Here is an 18331-nt window from a genome sequence, read left to right on the forward strand (position 1 = left end):
TGGAGTGGAGTATATTTTGGGGGATGCCCAGGGAAACCCTCTCCCGTTCTAAGCCTTCAAGATGAGACTTGATAACAGAGCAGTGCGTTCGAATTTGAGCCACGCGTGGAGCAGGGGTTATATTTGTTAAGATGGTGTTGAGTGCTTTAACACATGAACTCCCACCTGTCGGTGACTTAACATTGTCTTGGTCCCGCACAATCCCTTTGATGATGGAGGGGCAGGTGGGCTTTGCTCCATGCAGTAATGCGGGCACCCAGGCTGATGTGCCTTCTTCAGCACAAACCTTCTAAGGTTCCTTCTAGGAGCCTTCCTTGACTTTGCATCCAGGAAAGAGAGGCTGTGGAAGAGTCTGCAGGGGAGGTTTCCATGGGCCACAGCTGCAGGTGGGGCGTGCATTCATCACGTGCCCCAGTGTGGCGGTGACCAGGACTCAGCCTCCCGGCCACTCCTGACTTCAGTGGGGCTGAGAAGTAAGCAGAGAAGGAAAAACACATGAGCTAGTGAAAAAATAATTTAAAAGGACTTTGATTCCCCCAACAGGAACAATATTAAAAGGAATTTTCAAAAAAGGGGAAAAAAATGGAATATCTTATTTTCCTTCGTCATCAACTGCTTTCAATTTTGCCCATTCCCTCCCATGCATATACCACTGTAAAGAGTTGACAGATTGGATACGATCTTGTGATTTTTCTAATTAAAGCATGTTCAGAGCGTCTGTGGAAAGAGCACCCATGTCTCCCTCTCCCATCCCCACGGCCTTTCCCCTTCCCACAGGGGTCCGTAGCTCTGTCTCAAGGCAGCTGCATTCTCCCGGTCCATCGCTCCCACGGCTGGCTGCCCGGCAGGTCTGCAGGCCCAGGGCCAGATAGAGGGGCGAGCAGGGGGCTCTGGACTGCTCCAGGCAAAGCAACAATGGAGGCTTAAACTCGGACAGTGGCAGAAAGATGCAGAAAGTCATGAATAAGTCTCCACCACTGGGCAACCAGAGAAACAAATATGGACTAATTAGAACACTTTAGCGTGTTAGGATACACCCATTGGACAGACGAGGTGGCTGAGGCTTTTGAGTGGAGAGTAGTTGGAGAGCTAGGTTCATCAGAGCCCAGTGCTAACAAGGCCTGGGCGGGCAACCATCGTGCCTCCATTAGATGCATCCCAGATGCAGTCTCAGCTCTTATGCCAGGAGATGTTCCAACTGGCACACTTGGACCCTGTACTGATGTAGAAAGCAGGCTGGGACACCTCATCCCAGCAGGTCTGTTCACTTGGAGCCAGGAAGGGCCCAGGTTACAGGTGACACACATTTTCCTCTTTATCTGGGCATCCTTCTCTCTGGGCCAGCCCTTTGTCCCTGTAGGATGTTCTTCAGGCCCGTGGTAGAGAGAGGGATGGCATGCTGCTGTTTCCACCGTTTACTCACCAATCCCATTAACCATTTCCTGAAGCTGCCTGATTGCTGGTGGGCCGCCGGGCTTTTGGAATGGGGCAGTGGGCTCTGCCGCCGCTGATGGGAAGGGGGCTGGGACTTGTCACTTTGGTTTTTTTCCCTGCAAGTCATGCCTTCTGTCTATCTGTACCTGCAGGGCCAGTTGCTGGCAACCAGGCATCAGGACGCCTTCGTCCCCCGGGGTCAGCGAGGACTGCCTGTATCTCAACGTGTTTGTCCCTCAGAACGTGGTGAGTGCTGCAGCCCTTGCTATGTTTGCCCTGAAAACCGCCCCATTAGAAATCCCCAGCCCCAGAGCGGCCAGCACTGTCCGCCCTGTGCTCTCCTGGTGGGTTCTTGGCTTCCTGAGGCCTGAGTGGCTGAGAGCAAGCCTGGGTCCCCCACGGCCTCACCTGATCTCCCGCATGGGAGCACGTGCACGGCTATCCTGCTCCGGTCCTCTAAGAAGTATCCATAAAGCGCCAGTCACAGGAGGGACTGTCTCAGTGGGAGGCAGCTATGAACAAAGCCAGGCGGCCACCCTTGGGGGGCTTACATTTCAGTGGCAGGAGCAGAAATAAACAGAGAAGCAGATAAATATATTGGACAACTGTGGTATTGATATGGTTGTGAAGAAAAACACAGCAGGGGAGGAGATGGAGAGACAGAAGGAGTGAGGTGGTGATCAGGAGGGCCCGCCTGAGCAGGGGTGCGGAGGAGGGCGGGTGAGGGCCAGCCGGTGACGCAGGGCCCCCTGGCAGGCCACGGGCTGGGGGAATGTGGAGCTGGATCAAACTAATCCGCAAATGAGGAAACCAGGGGCTCTTCTTGGAGGGACCCTTGGAGAGACCCCCCTAGGGGGTATTTCTTTCCATGTGGTTTCTCATTCGAGGCAGTTCTAGAGGGTGAGGTTTGGGAGGTGACCCTGCCTTTGGTGAGGTCCTGTTTTGAAGGCTGTATCTGCCTAAGTAGCAGCTATGATCCTGATGTTGAGTGTTTGAGTTTCCTGTTTTGGGGGAAGGGTCAGAGCTCATGAGAGAAAACAGAACTGATGAGCCTTAGGAAACATGAGTTTCTGGTGACGCCAACCCTGTACTGACAGATCCCATGGTACATGTGACTATGCCACCGCTTCCTGGTCCCCTAGTTTACCAGCAGTGAGAGGCAATGTACTTTGGAGGTTTGGTCACAGCAAGCTGACCTGAGTAAGCTTTGGAACAAGGGCGCCTAAATGTGCAGGCTCTCCTGGGCTGCATGAATGGAAGTATTCTCTCTTGCTCATGTGCTACTCAATAAAAATAACTCAGGGTACTTTGAGGAGGGGTATACAGGGCCTGTCCCTGACCTCTCAGCAAATGAAACCCAGGCCACCTGAGCTGGCCTTTTTCTATGGCATTTAAAAGGCCTCCTATTGGAAGAATCAACAAGCCCACCAAGTGGTGACACCTACGAGAAGGAGTGTCCCATAGGGAGGGAGGGGGGCTGGGGTCAGAATTCTGCTCAGTCCCTTCCTCTCTGTAGATGTTTCAAGAAGCCACTTCACTGCTCTGAGCCTCTGTTTTCACACCTGTAGAATGGGGGTGCTTAGAGTCATTTACCTTGTGAGGCGGAAGCTCTAATCAGACGTTCTAGGTGAGCACATTTAGCACGGCACCCACCCGGGCAGGTCCTTGGTCAGTGTTTGCTGTTGGTGTCGGAGCCCAGGGCACATGGAGTAGAGAAGTCACAGTCCAGGGATTCAGGGCCTGCGTGAGCGAGAGCCCCCTGGGGCCTTGCGTTTACCATGGCCTGGGGCGGGGTGTCCGATCCCCTAGACGGGACACAGTATTCTGACAGGAAGGGATCAACCTGGGTTCACATCCCAGGTCTGCTACTCGTAGCCATGTGATCTGAGGCAGGCGCTTTAGCATCAGCAAGCCTCCGCTTCCTCATCGGTAAAATGGGAGTAACGACAACACGCCAACCTCACGGAGCTGTTTGAGGACTGAATAAATGACACACGCAAATAGTCAGCATGGTGCCTGGCGCTCAGTCGGGCTTAACAAAGGTGGCTCTGTGTTAACAAGATAGGGTTCCAGGCACGGTGACCAAACTCAAGGACTCCCCAAGGAGGACACAGAACCGTCTTCCAGAATAAATGCGGGCCAGGAGCTGGGCTGCTGGGAGACCACGTGGCTGCATGAGACAGGTCCCCGGCTCACTTGGCAGCGTGGGCAACGTGTCTTCACTTTTTATGGCGCTCAGGGTCCTCATCCGGGAGATGGGTTTTGCTCCTTTGCCCAGTCTGCTCTATCAAAGTACCACAGACTGGGAGGCTGAAACCACAGAAGTGTATTTTCTCATGATTTTGAAAGCCAGAAGTCCAAAATCAAAATGTCTACAAATTTGTTTCCTTCTGAGGCCACTCTCCTTGGCTTGTAGATGGTCATCTTCTCCTCCCTGTGTCTCCACAGGCCTCTCCTCTGTGTGCATCTGTGTCTAGATTTCTTTTCTGTATGAGGACGTCAGTCCTATTGGATTAGGGCCATCTCGTTACAGGACTTGTCTCCAAACACAGTCACATTCTGAGGCAGCCAGGGTTAGGGCTTCAAGATGTGAATTTGGGGGGCACACAATTCAGCCCCTAACTGAGACTAAATATGCCTACAGGGCAGAGGTGAAGGAAGAGTCGTACGTCACCTCACAGTCGGGCACCTGCATGGGGAAGGCGCCCTCACCAAGCTCTGGGGGGTGAGAGTGGCCGCCTGGAGCTCCCACATTTCTCCATTCCCTACAGGCCCCCAGCATGTCTGTGCTGGTGTTCTTCCACAACGCCGCAGAGGGCAGGGCCAGCGGGGGCCAGCCGGCCGTGGACGGCTCCTTCTTGGCTGCTGTTGGCAACCTCATCGTGGTCACTGCCAGCTACCGAGTGGGCGTCTTTGGCTTCCTGAGTTCCGGTGAGTTGCTGGCATTGGTGGGGACCGCTGACCTCCTGAGCCGGGTGTGTTCTCTGTGTGCGTTTAGTCCTTTCTTCCCAAAGCCCCATCCCTTCCCGGCCCACAGCCCTCCTCCAGCCCCCTGAGCAGGGAGTGGTGTGACCAGTGCATTCATGAGACCCTCCAGCCATGCTGATGCCCATAGATGAGAGTCACAGTTACTACTGATTACACTTATCATGTGTCTGAAGCTGTTCCAAGTACACGTTTTATCTTGTGATATATCTGTGTGTGCACGTGTGTGTACCGAGACCCCAGAGGGCTAGACCCTTGCTCAAGCTCACATGGTCAGGAAAGAGCAGAGCCAGGATTCACCACCAGGGTCGACCTGCCCTGGCGACTCTAAGGCGTGGATTAGAGCTCTTGGGCCCTCAGGGAGCCATTTACTGGAGTGAGGGCTGCACAGACAATGATTTCTGATTCCCCTTGAATTCCAGCATCACTTGTGACCCTCTGGCCTGTCCCCTATCCAGTCGCAGATGCCTTTATCACTCTGGTTATGCCCTCCACCTTCCCCACCAGCCTACAGGCAGAATTGAGGCTTGGACCAATCCCAGTGTCATCCACCCACGTCTTTTCCTCCATCTCCCCACCCCCCCACCCCAACCCCCACTGGTAGGGCAGTTGTTTGACAGGCAGACGTGGCAGAGGGCAGACACACTGGTCTGGGAATCTGAAGAGCCAAGGGTTGTCTGTGTGACCTTGGATAAAACGCTTCCTTTCTCCAAGTCTCAGTTTTCTCCTCTGTAAAATGGGAATAATTTTACCCAACTTCCAAAGTCACTGTGAGGCTCAAGTGATATGCTACATGTGAAGGGGCTTTAGAAGCTGTGATGGGCTTTACGAGTCCTCAAGGACAGGCACCTAGCAGCATCTCTGTTCTCCTGGGATCTCATTTAAGACCTGGAATGTCTTGCCTGCTGAGTATGGCTGGGTGGGTGGGAGGTAGCCTGGCGGGAATGACGGACTCCTCTAGAATGTGGCCGAGTGGGGCAGGCATCCTGCGTGAGCAGAAGCCAGGCAGTGCTGGGGAATGAGGGCTGGATGGACCACGTGGCAGGAGGCCTTGAGTGTCATAAAGAAGATTCTTCGTCTGCACAACAAACGTGAAACAGGCAACAAGTTAAGGCAACACGCGACCAGGTGCCAATGAGGGGAATGTGGATGATGAACAGATTCCAGACTTTCCTTCAGGGGTGCAGGGGCAGCTGCTGGAGCACTGAACGCCCTGCCCGGGTTTTCTTTCCTATTTTCAAACACACGACTGACGATCTGTTAAATCAGGAGCTCCTTTCTCTAAAGAGATGGTGAAACTCAGAACCCAGCCTGTGGGACCCGCTCAGGTGGAGCTTTTCACAGACACGGCTGACTCTGGCTCAGAGCGTTTCCAGACAGAAGAGAGCGAATTTCCATATGCCATCCCTCCGTGAGGGGGCGGGGATTATGATTTCATGGGCTGTGATCTTATGGAGAATTCTGCGGGCTTCCGGGAAGGGAAACTCATTTCTGCTGCCGGCGAGGCAGAGTCCGGGGTTGGAACTCTTCCAGAACACCCACACCTTCTCACTCCTGACTTGCAACACTGCCTGTTCCTTGTGCTTAAAGCAAAGCTGTCCGCAAGAGAGAAGGAGAGTTACCCTCACCCAGCGCCCATCTCTACCAGACATCTTTCCTGGGTGACGTCATTTCAGTCTCCAGGCACCTCCGCGAGGTCAGCCCTGTGCGGTCATGTCACAGAGGAAACGACAAGACTCAGAGAGGTTAAGGGACTTTATGCCCCGGAGCCGTGAGTTAAATTTAATGTCACACTGGGCGTTAAATCCCGTGGATGAAACACTAAGAAGAAATAATGGTAGCTTGCTCCCTTGATGTTTTCGTTTTTGTTGTTGTTTTTGTGTTTTTTGCAACTTTCACAATCTCTTTTAATTCAGGACAGTTTTAAAATATCTTTAACATATAATTTGAGTGTTCAAGGAAATAGGGAAAGGAGAAAAATGTTAACTTAGTTGTTTTTACAAATATAATCTCTTTTAAAACTGAAAAAAAACCCAGCTATCTAAAGTTGACATGTCTGAAAAAGTTATCTGTGCCACTCCCTCTCCTCCCCAAAGAAAAGAAAACTCCTCAGAGAGAATTGCTTCCCCTTAAAGTTGCACATTTAAAACTGGGGTTCCAGGAGATTCCATGGTGTTTGCCTTCCTGTTTACATGTGTTGTCTGTGTAAGGGTCCTCTCAAGAATTTGTGGTGTTTGTTCTATTTCTTAAGCTGGGTGGTAGGTTAATGTGTTTGCTTTTTTCTCATGCTTTATATATAGTGCTTATATAACATATATGACATATTGTTATATAAGCACTATGATATATGATTCAGGTAAGGGTAAGCTATTTTTTTAAAAGTGGGGAAATATATATACGTATAACTGATGCACTTTGCTGTACAGCAGTAACTAACGTGATATTGTAAAGCAACTATACTCCAATAAAAATTAATTTTAAAAAAATGAATGTAGGAGACAGGGGATACAGAGGAAGAAAGAAGAAAGAACAATACTTAGAAGTTAATGTTAAAGATTGAGAATAGGAATCATTTTAAAAAATAGCTTACTGTCCCTTGATGTTTAGAAATGCCCTACAGATTCCTCGTTCTTCTGTGTACAGAGAGGGTCAGTGTTTTAATTCATTTGGCCTCAGGCAGCTTTTCTTTGCTTTATTCTGGAGACCTCCTGGTATTTCCCCCATTCCAGAGCTTTGGCATCTCTTACCTGGAGCTCCTTGCAGTTCAGCCCCTAGGGGAGCCATCAGTCAATCAAGAAACCGAGACCCAGAGAGTGGCAGCCAGGGGCGGGTGGGCGGAGGGGCAGCAGTGCCAGGACACACACACAGGCTTCCTGGCTGCAGGCAACCACCTCCCTCCAGACACTGAGCATCCCAGGGCAAGGTTCCAGGCGGAGAAGGTGAGCTCTCACAGCAGAGGGAGAAAAGAGCAGGTGTGCGATGCAGCTAAGCCCCCAGTAAACTTCCAACACAAATACATCATCCCTTTCCCATTAAAAAAAAAAAATGTAGGGAATTCCTTGGCGGTCCAGTGGTTAGGACTTGGTGCTTTCACTGCCGAGGGCGCAGGTTCAATCCCTAGTTGGGGAACTAAGATCCCACAAGATGAGTGGCACGGCCAAAAAAAAAAAAAAGAAAGAAAAAAAGAAAAGAAAAGAAATACATATATGTAATAGATTTCATTATTTAGATGATTTTAAGTTTACAGAATAATTTGAGCATAAATTACAGAGTTCCCATACGCTGCGTCCTCCCCTGCCTCAGTTTCCCCTGTTGTTAACATCCCGCATGGGTGCTACACATTTGTTACACTCTGTGAGCCCATAGCGCTATGTTGGTATTGACTAAAGTCCATACTCTACAGCACGGCTCACTCTTTGTGCTGTACATTCTGTGGGTTTTGACAAACATATCATGACGCGTGTCCACCAATCATACAGAATAGTTTCACCGCCTGCCCTGAGACTTCCCTGCGCTCCACCTATTCATCCCTCCTCCTTTCCATTTTAAATAGTTGGAAACTGAGGTTCAGGACAGGTCTGGAAAGAGCTGGGCGACTTCAAGTGCCAGCCCCAGACTGGTGTCCTGCACAGTGCACAGGATTTGCACCCGAGAAGAGCAAGGTCCAGGAGCGGCTCTTCGCTCCATGGGGCTCAGGGGCTCTGGGCGGGTCCCTCCCTCCCTCCCTCCCTCCCTCCCTCCCTCCCTCTCTCCCTCAGCGTCCCATCCCACCCCAGGCTGCCCGTCTCTCAGGAGATCAAGGATGTGAAGGCAAACACCGGGAACCTTGCTAGCACCTTGCAGGGGCTCCCGAGGGCTAATGCCCCTTTCCTTTCCCTGGCAGGGCCTCTCCAAGCCAGGGCTCTGCTGCAGCCATGTCCCGGCCCTGCATCTGGCCACCAGCACCTGCAGCCCCTGGCATTTACTGAGTTAGGCCAAGTCGCTGCTTCATGTACATTATATCATGTGATAAATGTGTGCAACAGCTGCTGTTGTAGCCCAGAGTGAAGATAATCCCCCAAGAGCTCCAGACTCAGAGGCACATTAAGAAGGGGATGGGAGAGAGCTGAAAACAGCAGCTCATGCCAGGCCTGCGGCCGACTAGACAAACTCCTGTTCTCTGCGAGAAACCCAGCAGTACTTAAAAGGAGCACGATTCCTGATGAAGAGCAATTGGGAAGGAAGTGAGGGGGTTGGTGATGGGCCAGGGAGGCCCTCTCCCAGCCTGGGCCCTGCCGGTGGGACAGACCCCAGGGCCGTGGGGCACAGTGATTATCCTTCTCTCTCTGGCAAAGCAATGCTGCAAGGGCAACCCGGGCCAGTGGCGTGCGGGGTCAGAGGAGTGGGTCGGCCATGGCTCGCGGGCCCTCTGCAGGGTGTGGGAGCAGAGGAAGTGGGCTTTGGCCAGGGACACAGACTGAAGGCCAGACACGTAACACACCCACCACCCTGTCATCCCTGGGGCACTTGGAGCCTCCCCTCCGAGGGGGTCTGCTCCCCATCCTAACCAGAAAAACAGGCACAGAGTCCTGCCCCCATCACAGGTGTAATTTCTGCTACTAAAGACAAGGCAGACCGTGCAAAGGGCACCTGTGAGATAATGCTGGGACCTAAACCTGTTTCATTTTATTTAAGAAAAACCAAACAAATTCCAGAGTGCTTTATGCCAGGCATTGCACTGTTCTGTTCCTTTTACGAATATTAACAAGTTCAGTCATCATAGCAACCTATTGAGGTTGGTACTATTATTATTCCATTTTACAGATGGGGAAAGTCAAGTCACATTAAGTAACTTGTCCAGGGCCCGGCACAGCTAGTAGGTGTTGGAGTGGGACCTGTGCTTGGCTGGTCTGGCTCCATAACCTGCCTGCTAAGCCCGCACACCATGATGCCTTTTATTGATGGCCATCAACAAGAGCTGGGGGAGAACCCGCTGTGAGCCCAGCTAAGGAGCTTTAGAGGGACAGATGAAGAAATCAAACAAGCTAGCACGAGCCGGTTAGACAGTGAGGGAACAATCGAATTCTTGCTGGTGTGTTCTGACCAGAGAGGTGGGAGCGTGGAGCTGGGGGTGCCAATCAGGGCGGCGTGAGGCAGATGGAGAGGAGCGCCGTCACACTGTCCAGACATCTTCCACTCACACCCGTCTCCCTCCTGGACTGTACACGCCTGGCCAGCAGAGAGCAGCCCTGTCCAGTTTCACACCCCCAGCAGCACTGCGCGCTATGTGTTTGTGGCGGGGCTGAGCCAGGTGAGACGGAGTACCGGAGGATAAAGGGAATGGGGCTCAACCAAGGCCAGACTGCAGGGCGATGAACACGGGTAATGAGCAGACCCCGATGGCTGGACGAGGGCCGGTGTTAGAAAGTGAAGGGGACCCAGACTGCTCAGATGGGCTGAAGTCAATCTTAGAGGAACTGAAAAGCCAGGAAGGAGTTAGACTTGATGCGGCAGGAATGAGGGAGTTATGAAGGCTTCCGAGCAGAGAAAGTTCCATAAATAGAGTACTTAAATTTTTTAATGAAAATAACACAGTGCCTTGCACACCATAGATTTTTTTGACAAATGTTTGTTGAATTGGATTGAATGTTAGGACAAAGAGCTCTGAGTGTGCATTGGATTTAAGTGCCAACTTGATCTCAAATTTGCTTCTTGCACCTAAACAAACTCTTTCCCTCTCAAGTCTCAGGTTCCACCAGGGAAGGAAAGGGTTGAACTAGACCATCTCAGAGCAGCTAGGTGGCTGCTTTGTGTGTACGTCCCGGAGGGTGTCTGCTTCGAGGGCCAGGATCTTGCCTATCTTGCTCTCTGCACTACCCAGCACAGCGCCTGGCATGAGGTGAAGCCTAGTTCAGACTTGCCTCCTGAATGCACCCTCATCTCTGGCATCCTAGGGGTATGTAGACCCCAGAATGTCAGCATTGTAAGTGGGAAGCTGGTACATGGGGAGTGAGAGTCAGGGACAGTGGCGTCCCTCCCTGTTGTCACTAGAAATGCAGGCCGTGGGCGTCACTTCCCAGACTGGGTCTTGTACATCTGGTGCCTGGCTTTCCTGCCCTCCCTCAGACCTTGGAAACAAAAGCACTCATCCTAACCAATGGAATGTGCATGTAATCCAGAAAAGTCCGCAGAGAGGATGGTGCCAGTGGCTTCACTAAACCCAGAACATGAAATGCATTTGAAGAAATTCTGAGTGTCTCCCCAGCTGGAAGAGTAATTCGTACCATTATGTCCACTGAGCTGGTGTTCTCGTCTGCTTTGTGAACACCAGTTTGGGGAATTGGATGCAAGGTCTTTCTATTTTTCTATTTGGGAATATGGGTTCTTTCTGATAGTTTTTCACTTGACGTTGAATCGTGTTCATAATAACTGTAGTCATTTCATTTACCTAACATTTCATAAGGACCTACTCTGTGCTTCTGGTTTTCATGGAGGGTAGAGTCTAGCAGGGAAGCCAGTGGTGACAAATACTTTGAAAGGGGCCCCTCACTTCCCCTGAGGGCTGCCTATGAGTTGATGGTGTAGCTAAGACTTGGAGGATGACTGGGCCAGAGGAGGGTGTTAGAGAATGTCAAGGGGAGAGGGGACAGCTCTGGGTGGAGGAAATCACATGTGCAAGCACAGGCGTGGGGGAGGGCAGGGCTGGTGTATTTGAGCATCTGATGGGAAGCCTGGGTGGTTACAGCACAGGACAGGGGGGAGACAAAGGGAGATGTGGCCTGAGAGATGGATGACCCGGTCCCGGGGGGCTTTGAATGTGATAGGAGAACTGAAATGGTGTCCTAAGGACCATGGGATGAGAGGGGAGATTTTACACAGGATGGGGCAGGGTGTGTGTGTGTGTCAGAGAGAGAGATGATCAAGATTCTAGGTTTAGAAGACCACTCTGGATGTGCCATGGAGAATTCACTGAAGGGAGGAATGTGTGGATACAGGAGGCCAAGGAGAAGCGTGGAGGGAAGAGGGTGGTGGTCAGTGGCGGGAGAGCCCGCAGCAGCTGGGGAGGAGGGGGACGCGGCCGAAGGAGGAGTCAGGGGAGACCCCCGCGAGGTCGTGCAGGAGCAGGGGGGGCGGTGCTGCGCTTGAAGGAGAAGGTAAGAAACTCTGCCAAGGCCGCCTGTGGGAGCACTCAGGAGACTTAGAATCAATTCCCTTTGGGGCTGAATGGACTTGAGGTGCCCGTGAGACGGCCTCCTGGGGGAACTCGAGGGGCCCAGGCCTGGGATAGTGCCCTGGGCTGCGGACACAGTCCCGAGAGTCACCGGCACGTAGGTGGTGGTTGGAGCCACGGCTTCTGCTGGGGTTTCCTGGAAAGAAGCCAGAGACGAAGGGCATGAACCTCGGCTCAAACCAGAACAGGCCTGGTGTTTCAGGGTAGTTAGTGGTGTAGACTGATAAGAAGAAGCTGTTGAATTCAGAGGGTGGCCAGAGGGGCCTGGCAGGGAGTGTCCCAAATGCCGAGGAGGAGAGCGTGTTTTGGCTATATGTTTTTTTGTGTCTGAATCATTCGATTTAAAAAAACATGCTGAGCTTTTGATACATATTTACTGAATTCTATGAAGAAAAGAGAGATGGACTCAACTGAGTGCTGCATATGTGGTCATATACATGACTGTAGTCAAAAGGTGTGTGCTTTGGGAACAAGCAACAGGATCACATGACAATCAACAACAAACAAACAATGTAAGAAACGTGAATCACAGCTCTGCCGCTGCTGCGAAGGTCATGGAAGGTAGCGGGAAGAGGTGGGACCGAGAGCCTCAGCCGGGCCTGGCCATCATCGGTGGGGAGGAGACACGGAGAGTCACAGGCAGTGGGGGGAGATGGGGGGCCGGAAGTTCAGCTCCTTCTCGTCGGATGCGCCAAGCCTGGGGTCTGAACCTGCACTGCCTCTCATCTGAGAAGCCGCCCTCTACGATGGGGCGGCCGTGGCCCACAGAGGTGGAGGGACATGTCTGCGGTCTCCTAGCTGGCAAAGGCTGAAGCGAGAATCCGGGCCGGATGGGCCTGGTTCCGGAGCCCAGGCTCTTCCCACTGCCCCACTATATTGGGAAACCGCAGTCCAGACCTATGCGGGCGGGAGCCCAGGCCCCCCACCGGCACCTCGTGCCTGGCTTACACAGCACGAGGATGGTTACATCCCAGGTTGCAGAATCGCGGAGTGCTGAAGGCTTTCCTCTTTCTGAAGGGTCCGGCGAGTTGAGCGGCAACTGGGGGCTGCTGGACCAGGTGGCGGCTCTGACCTGGGTGCAGACCCACATCGGAGCGTTTGGTGGGGACCCTCGGCGCGTGACACTGGCAGCAGACCGTGGCGGAGCCGACGTGGCCAGCATCCACCTTCTAACCACCAGGGCCGCAGACTCCAGACTCTTCCGGAGAGCCGTGCTGATGGTGAGTCGCCTGCTCTGCCTTCAGTCTTGCTGAAGGTGGTCCCTCCTTGCCCCCGTTGGCTTCAATTGCTTGGACTTGCTTTATCCTTTGTTCTGAGTGGGTGCCCTGCCCATGGCCATCTTTCCGTGTTCACGTGAGCCAGGATGCTGCAGGGCTCTCCTGACTGCTGTCCACTCATATCTAAAATGTTAATAATTCTAGACGGGGAAGAGTTTCTATTTCCTGGGAGTGCCTCATTAGGGTTTAATAGCAATTAAAGGAGTGGCGGGCAGCTGGATCTGTCACAGAGCAACAAAGGTTTGGCCAACTTTGTTGCTGACTGGTGAATGAAGGCAAAGCATAGAGCATAACACTCAGGATTCCACTGGACGGTCTGAAGTACCTGCTGAGTGATGATGATGATGATGATGATGATGATGGTGATGATGGTGATGATGATGATGATGGTGTTGATGGTGATGATGATGATGATGATGGTGTTGATGGTGATGATGGTGATGATGATGGTGATGATGATGACATGATAATATTGATAGTGATGGAGTAATTATGATGGAGGAAACAACCTATTGACCACAGCATATGCTCTGATGGCTATTGTGTCACTGATTAGCTTCTAATTTTATTGAATGTCCAACTGGTGCCAGGTACCATGCTCATTTTTGGAAATGCCATGCTAAATAATACATGTCCTAGTTCTCAGGAAGCTTGTAGTTTACTGGAGAAAGAGGTGACAAACACTTAAAGCAGATATTTAAAAGAGCATCTTAGAGCAGCTCAGAGAGAAGCTCCCAACCAAACTCAGGGGAGAGAGGGAATGTCCCAGAATGCCTCCTGGGAGAGAGACTGTGCCAGCTGATGTTGAAGGCTGTGTAGGCACGTAACCGGAGTCCTGGCGCCAAGGGAAAGTTTGGCTCTTCGCGGGGATCTGCCCGTCATGCAGTGCAGCTGGAGGAGCGGGTCTGTGTGGACAGTGGTGTGGAGGCAGAGAGCAGCCAGGCTGCGCTAAATGCCTCGGCGTCATCCTGAGTGCATGGGAGCCTTCACCCTCCTTTGTGTGTTTGCTGGTTTGGTTTCCCATTTTAACCAGCACTAAGTGTACAATTCACTGGCATTGAGTACGTTACAGTGTTGTGCAACCGTCAGCATGAATTGTCACCAGCACTTTTTCATCATCCTAAACAGAGACTCTGTACCTATTAAACACTAACTCCCCATTCTCCTTTCCTTCCAGCCCCTGGCAACCGCTATTCTACTTTCTGTGTCTGTGAATTTGCCCACTCTAATATGAATTTACCTAATGTTAGTGGAATCCTATAAGATCTGTCCTTTTGTAACTGGCTTATTTCACTTAGCATAGTGTCCTCAAGCTTCATCCACATTGGAGCATGCGTCGGAATTTCATTCCTTTTTAGGGCTGAATGATATTCCATTGTATGTGTACACCACATTCTGTTTATCCATTCATCTATTGATTGATGTTTGGGTTGCTTCCCCCTTTTGGCTACTGGAAATAGTGCTGCTATGAACACTCTCGTGCCATCAGAGGGTTTTAGGCAGGTGGGAAGCTTGCTTAGACTCGCCTTCAGGAAGGCTTCTCTTAGGGCTCGGCGGAGGATGCGTGTAAGAGGGGCAGTGCTGGAGGAGGAGAAAGCAATGAGGAGACTACTAAGTGACACAAAGGAAGGTACGAAGGAGAACCACTGAGGCCAGTGCCATGGACCTGCTGGCGATTCTAAGGCCATCAAACCAAGTCCAGCTCTCTCCAGCCTTCCCAGGATCCAAACCTGTGATCATAAGGAGGGTGGAGAAGGGTCACTGTTTGGGCACAACTGAGGCGGGATCAGCATCGTCGCTGTCCCTGACAGGGAGCTGGGCCTCCTGCCACTTCTCTCCCCTTCAGCCACGGGAGCCTTCTAGTACTCCTTGAAGGGTCCCTGCACTATCCTGCCTCTTACTGGTAGTTTCCTGTGCTTGGATTCCTTTTCTCCCGTCTTCCTCTTTGCCCTCCCTACTCGTCTTTCAGGGGCTCCTTCCAGACTTTCCAGCCTCGAACCAGACCCTCTTCCTATGGCTGATGCCATCTGTAATCTCGTACGGCATCTCTCCTGCTTCCCCACCAGTACATAATTACTCCTACTGCTATGTGTGTCTCTCTTACAAGACTGTCACCTCCAGGACAGCCGGGGATGCCTGGCTCTCCACAGAGCCCGGGGCACCCAGCACTGCTGTCTTAGGGTCGATGCTCCGTGATTAACATCCTGGCAGTAAAGGAGCTCATGAGCCTGGGAGGGGGGGTGTCAAGGGACCCACAGGCTAGTCCACTTCTCGCCTTCCCACCTCTTTCTTGTGTTTCTCGTCCTTTGCTTCAGGTTTTCTTCGATCTGTCCCTTCATGCTTGGTGCATCTGAGCACAAACATCTTTCAGTTCCTGGTATTGAAAGCAGACCTTCCTGACTTTGAGTTGATCCTGAAGGGCTGCGTTGATTCCCCCAGGGCCTGCTCAGAAGCCAGACACTCAGTGGGACCCAGAGGACACCAAAAATTCCTTCCAGTGGGCCCAGAAGGCAGAATTTTCCTTTTGAAAGTTCTGGAGGGTTTAGATGTTTAGGGAATTTCAAAAACTAATCTGTTTTAACAAATGGTAGTGTATTTAAAAATAATTCCTCCATCTGTTTTAGTCATTTAGAGGCAGCTTTTACAACTGCTCCCTGCAGTTTTGGGGATGCATGTGAAATTATTTGGGAATGAGAGAATTAAAATACTTGAAGCACTTCAATGTGCTGTCTACCAACAGATGTTTGGGGGAATGAATGTGAGTTGGTGCTATATTCTTGGATAAAATCTTCAGTCTTTCTACAAATCTGGGGACCAGAACTGTTGAAATTTGGATGAAACAGACTCCTGTGATAATTAATAACTTATATTTATTTGTTTAGCATATTTGGGACCATAAATCACTTCCAATATATTATTACCTCATAGATTCCTCACATTAATTTGCCAGGGACATTTATTTTATTTCTAATCTAGACAAAAGAAAGCCAAGGCTCAGAGATGTTTAGTGACCCTCTAAAGAACACACAGTAAAGAAGGAGCTGCATTAGGGATTGGAACCTGAAGCCAAATCCTGTGTTCTTTTACACTGTGAGGCTCCTTCTCCAAGAGCCTGTGACTCATTCGGGGTCTCAATGTGTCAGAGGAAGAGTGCAGGCCTAGGATCAGACAAGCCTGCATTAAGATGCTGGCCTTGGGTGAGACACTTTACCACTGCCTTCTTCATGGATAAAATAGGTGTGACTAATTCTGTCTCCCACGGGCTCACGCAGTGGCGATATAAGGTTTGTACCAAAGTGCCCTGCACACCGTGGGAACTCAAGGAACCCGAGCTCCCCCATGTCGCAGGCCAAGCGAAGGCAACTCCAAGCAAAAGCAGGTCCTGAGTGTTTCACCTGCCCTGGGGGCCAGGTTGAAAAAGGAAGAGGGGAGCCATATTGCAAGCCTGAATTCTGTGGCGCTGACCCCTTGGCCAGTTTTAAGAGAAGGCAGAGGAGGTCATGTCCTCTGTGCTATGATTCTCAGGACCCAGAAGAAATTTCCATTGCTTTCCTTTGACATTGCCGCAATTCTGCATTCCTCCGAGTGAACTCCAGACCTCAGAAACTGGCCTCAAGCTAAATTTTCCGGCCTCCTTTCCCACATGAGCCCTACAATCCAGGCTTACCCGCTCTGCCACCATTCCTAGAAAATGCTATGCCTTCCTCTAGATCTTTCCAGGCTCTTCTGTGGTCAGCACGTCCTGTTTTCCACCTGGAAAATCACTCCACCCTTCAGGGCCCAGCAGAATGGGGCCTCTAAGCCTTTCTCCAGCTCTAAAACAGAAAGCATCTCACGGTGGTGAAGAGACTTCTACTTAGCAATTTTTAGGAATTCCGACTTGTGTTCCATGCTCGTTATTTTTTCTAACACATCTTATTCCATTTCTACTGTGACTCGGTGCTTGATTGGGTACGTGATTTATGCTCTTAGTAGCTCTTAGTACGGCCTTAACACTTAGCTCAGCTCCTGGTTCAAAGAGGGCACCTGAGACCATGCTGAGTCCATTAAACCAGCAGTGGTGGAGAGCGGGGGATGCTGGTTTGGGCCCAGAGCACTGATTTTTCCCGTTTTCATACAGACCTCCCAGTGGGAGCACTCGCCCCATTGCTTCCCGTAATCAAAACTGGCCTAGCTATTCACAGGCTTTGATGCTTCCATATATATTCTAGAATAAGTTCACGGATTTTTAAAAATAATCCTGATGGGAATTGGATTGTAGTTTCATGTAATTTTTCAAATCATTTCAGAAAAATATCTATGTTTTTAGGATGTTAGTTCTTATATCCATGGATCAGTTTAACCCCATAACCAGGAACATAGTATTTTTGTCTCCTTACGTCTTCTCATAGAGTTTTGAACTTTTCTCCATAAAAGTTTTGCAAAGTTATTTTGAGGCGGGACAGTACGTAAATGGTTTCGTGTTTTCTGTTTTACTTTCCAGGTGGTAAATACGGGTGTAGGGGAAAAAGTTGGTTCCGCATTTGGCGAGCTTTCTTACCGCGTCTAATATTTTATCTGTTGGTTCCATTGGATTTTCTATGAAATTATCTCATTATCTGCAAATCATGGCGGGTTTATTTCTGTGCGCTTTGGAGCAAATACTCACCTGCTCTAACAAGGAGACCCATCACAAAAGTAGCTTAAATAACAAATGCGTTTCTTTTTTTTCCTCTTTCCCATAATGTTTCCCCAAGTGTGGAGTACAGGTATCTCGTGATCTCTTGGGGGCCGGCTTCCTTCTAGGTGTTTCTCTGTCATCCCAGGGCCTTACTGTCATCTGCAGGGCTGAGCCCAGGCCGCCAGGAATTGCAGACTGCGGGGAGGGGACGAAGGAGAGGAGAGCCACCCCTGCTGACGTGGGGAAGGAAGGGCACATCTACCCGCTCCGCCAGGCAGGGACCTCCTCTGGTTTTCACTGCAATGGCCCCAACACCCAGGACAGTGTCTGGTATTTAATAGGTGTCCAAAAACATATTTGTAGAAAGAAATTCTTGGAAGAACAAATAGCAGAGGTATCAAAAGTAATTTGCAGGGGTGTCTAGGTGAGACAAGGTTTTCATAACAATTGCTAAGAAATTGTTCTCTCCATCGATCCCTGGACATCCACCTTCAAGTTGGATGAGGCACCCTCAAAAGTCATAAAACCCTGGTTTCTTAAGTCTGCACCTCAAGGAGAAACCAAGATACTAACCAGTGCAGGTTCGTCTTGTGTTCCCTGGTCTCCTCTCTCTCCAGCTGCAAGTTTATTTGAAAATTCGAAACCCACAGAGCTTCTGAACGAACCACCCACCGGCCTCACCCAGAAAGCTCTCCCCACTTTCCCAGAATTAAATATTCATTAGGTTTATTTTAATCAGGAATACATACATGATTTAGCAAAGTG

The 18331-nt window shown here is 50.7% G+C and overlaps 1 protein-coding gene across 1 annotated transcript in view; it reads left to right on the top strand.

Annotated features, from left to right (window-relative positions):
* TG (thyroglobulin) overlaps positions 1 to 18331 on the top strand; it is a 246605-nt gene that overhangs the window by 136331 nt on the left and 91943 nt on the right. Inside the window, exons 39-41 of the mRNA XM_061171320.1 lie at positions 1587 to 1680; positions 4206 to 4365; positions 12647 to 12849. Of these exons, the coding sequence (XP_061027303.1) occupies positions 1587 to 1680; positions 4206 to 4365; positions 12647 to 12849 (457 nt within the window). The remainder of the gene's footprint in view (positions 1 to 1586; positions 1681 to 4205; positions 4366 to 12646; positions 12850 to 18331) is intronic.

The sequence above is a fragment of the Eubalaena glacialis genome, chromosome 17 (genome assembly GCF_028564815.1).
Source record: "Eubalaena glacialis isolate mEubGla1 chromosome 17, mEubGla1.1.hap2.+ XY, whole genome shotgun sequence".
In the NCBI taxonomy this organism is placed as follows: domain Eukaryota; kingdom Metazoa; phylum Chordata; class Mammalia; order Artiodactyla; family Balaenidae; genus Eubalaena; species Eubalaena glacialis.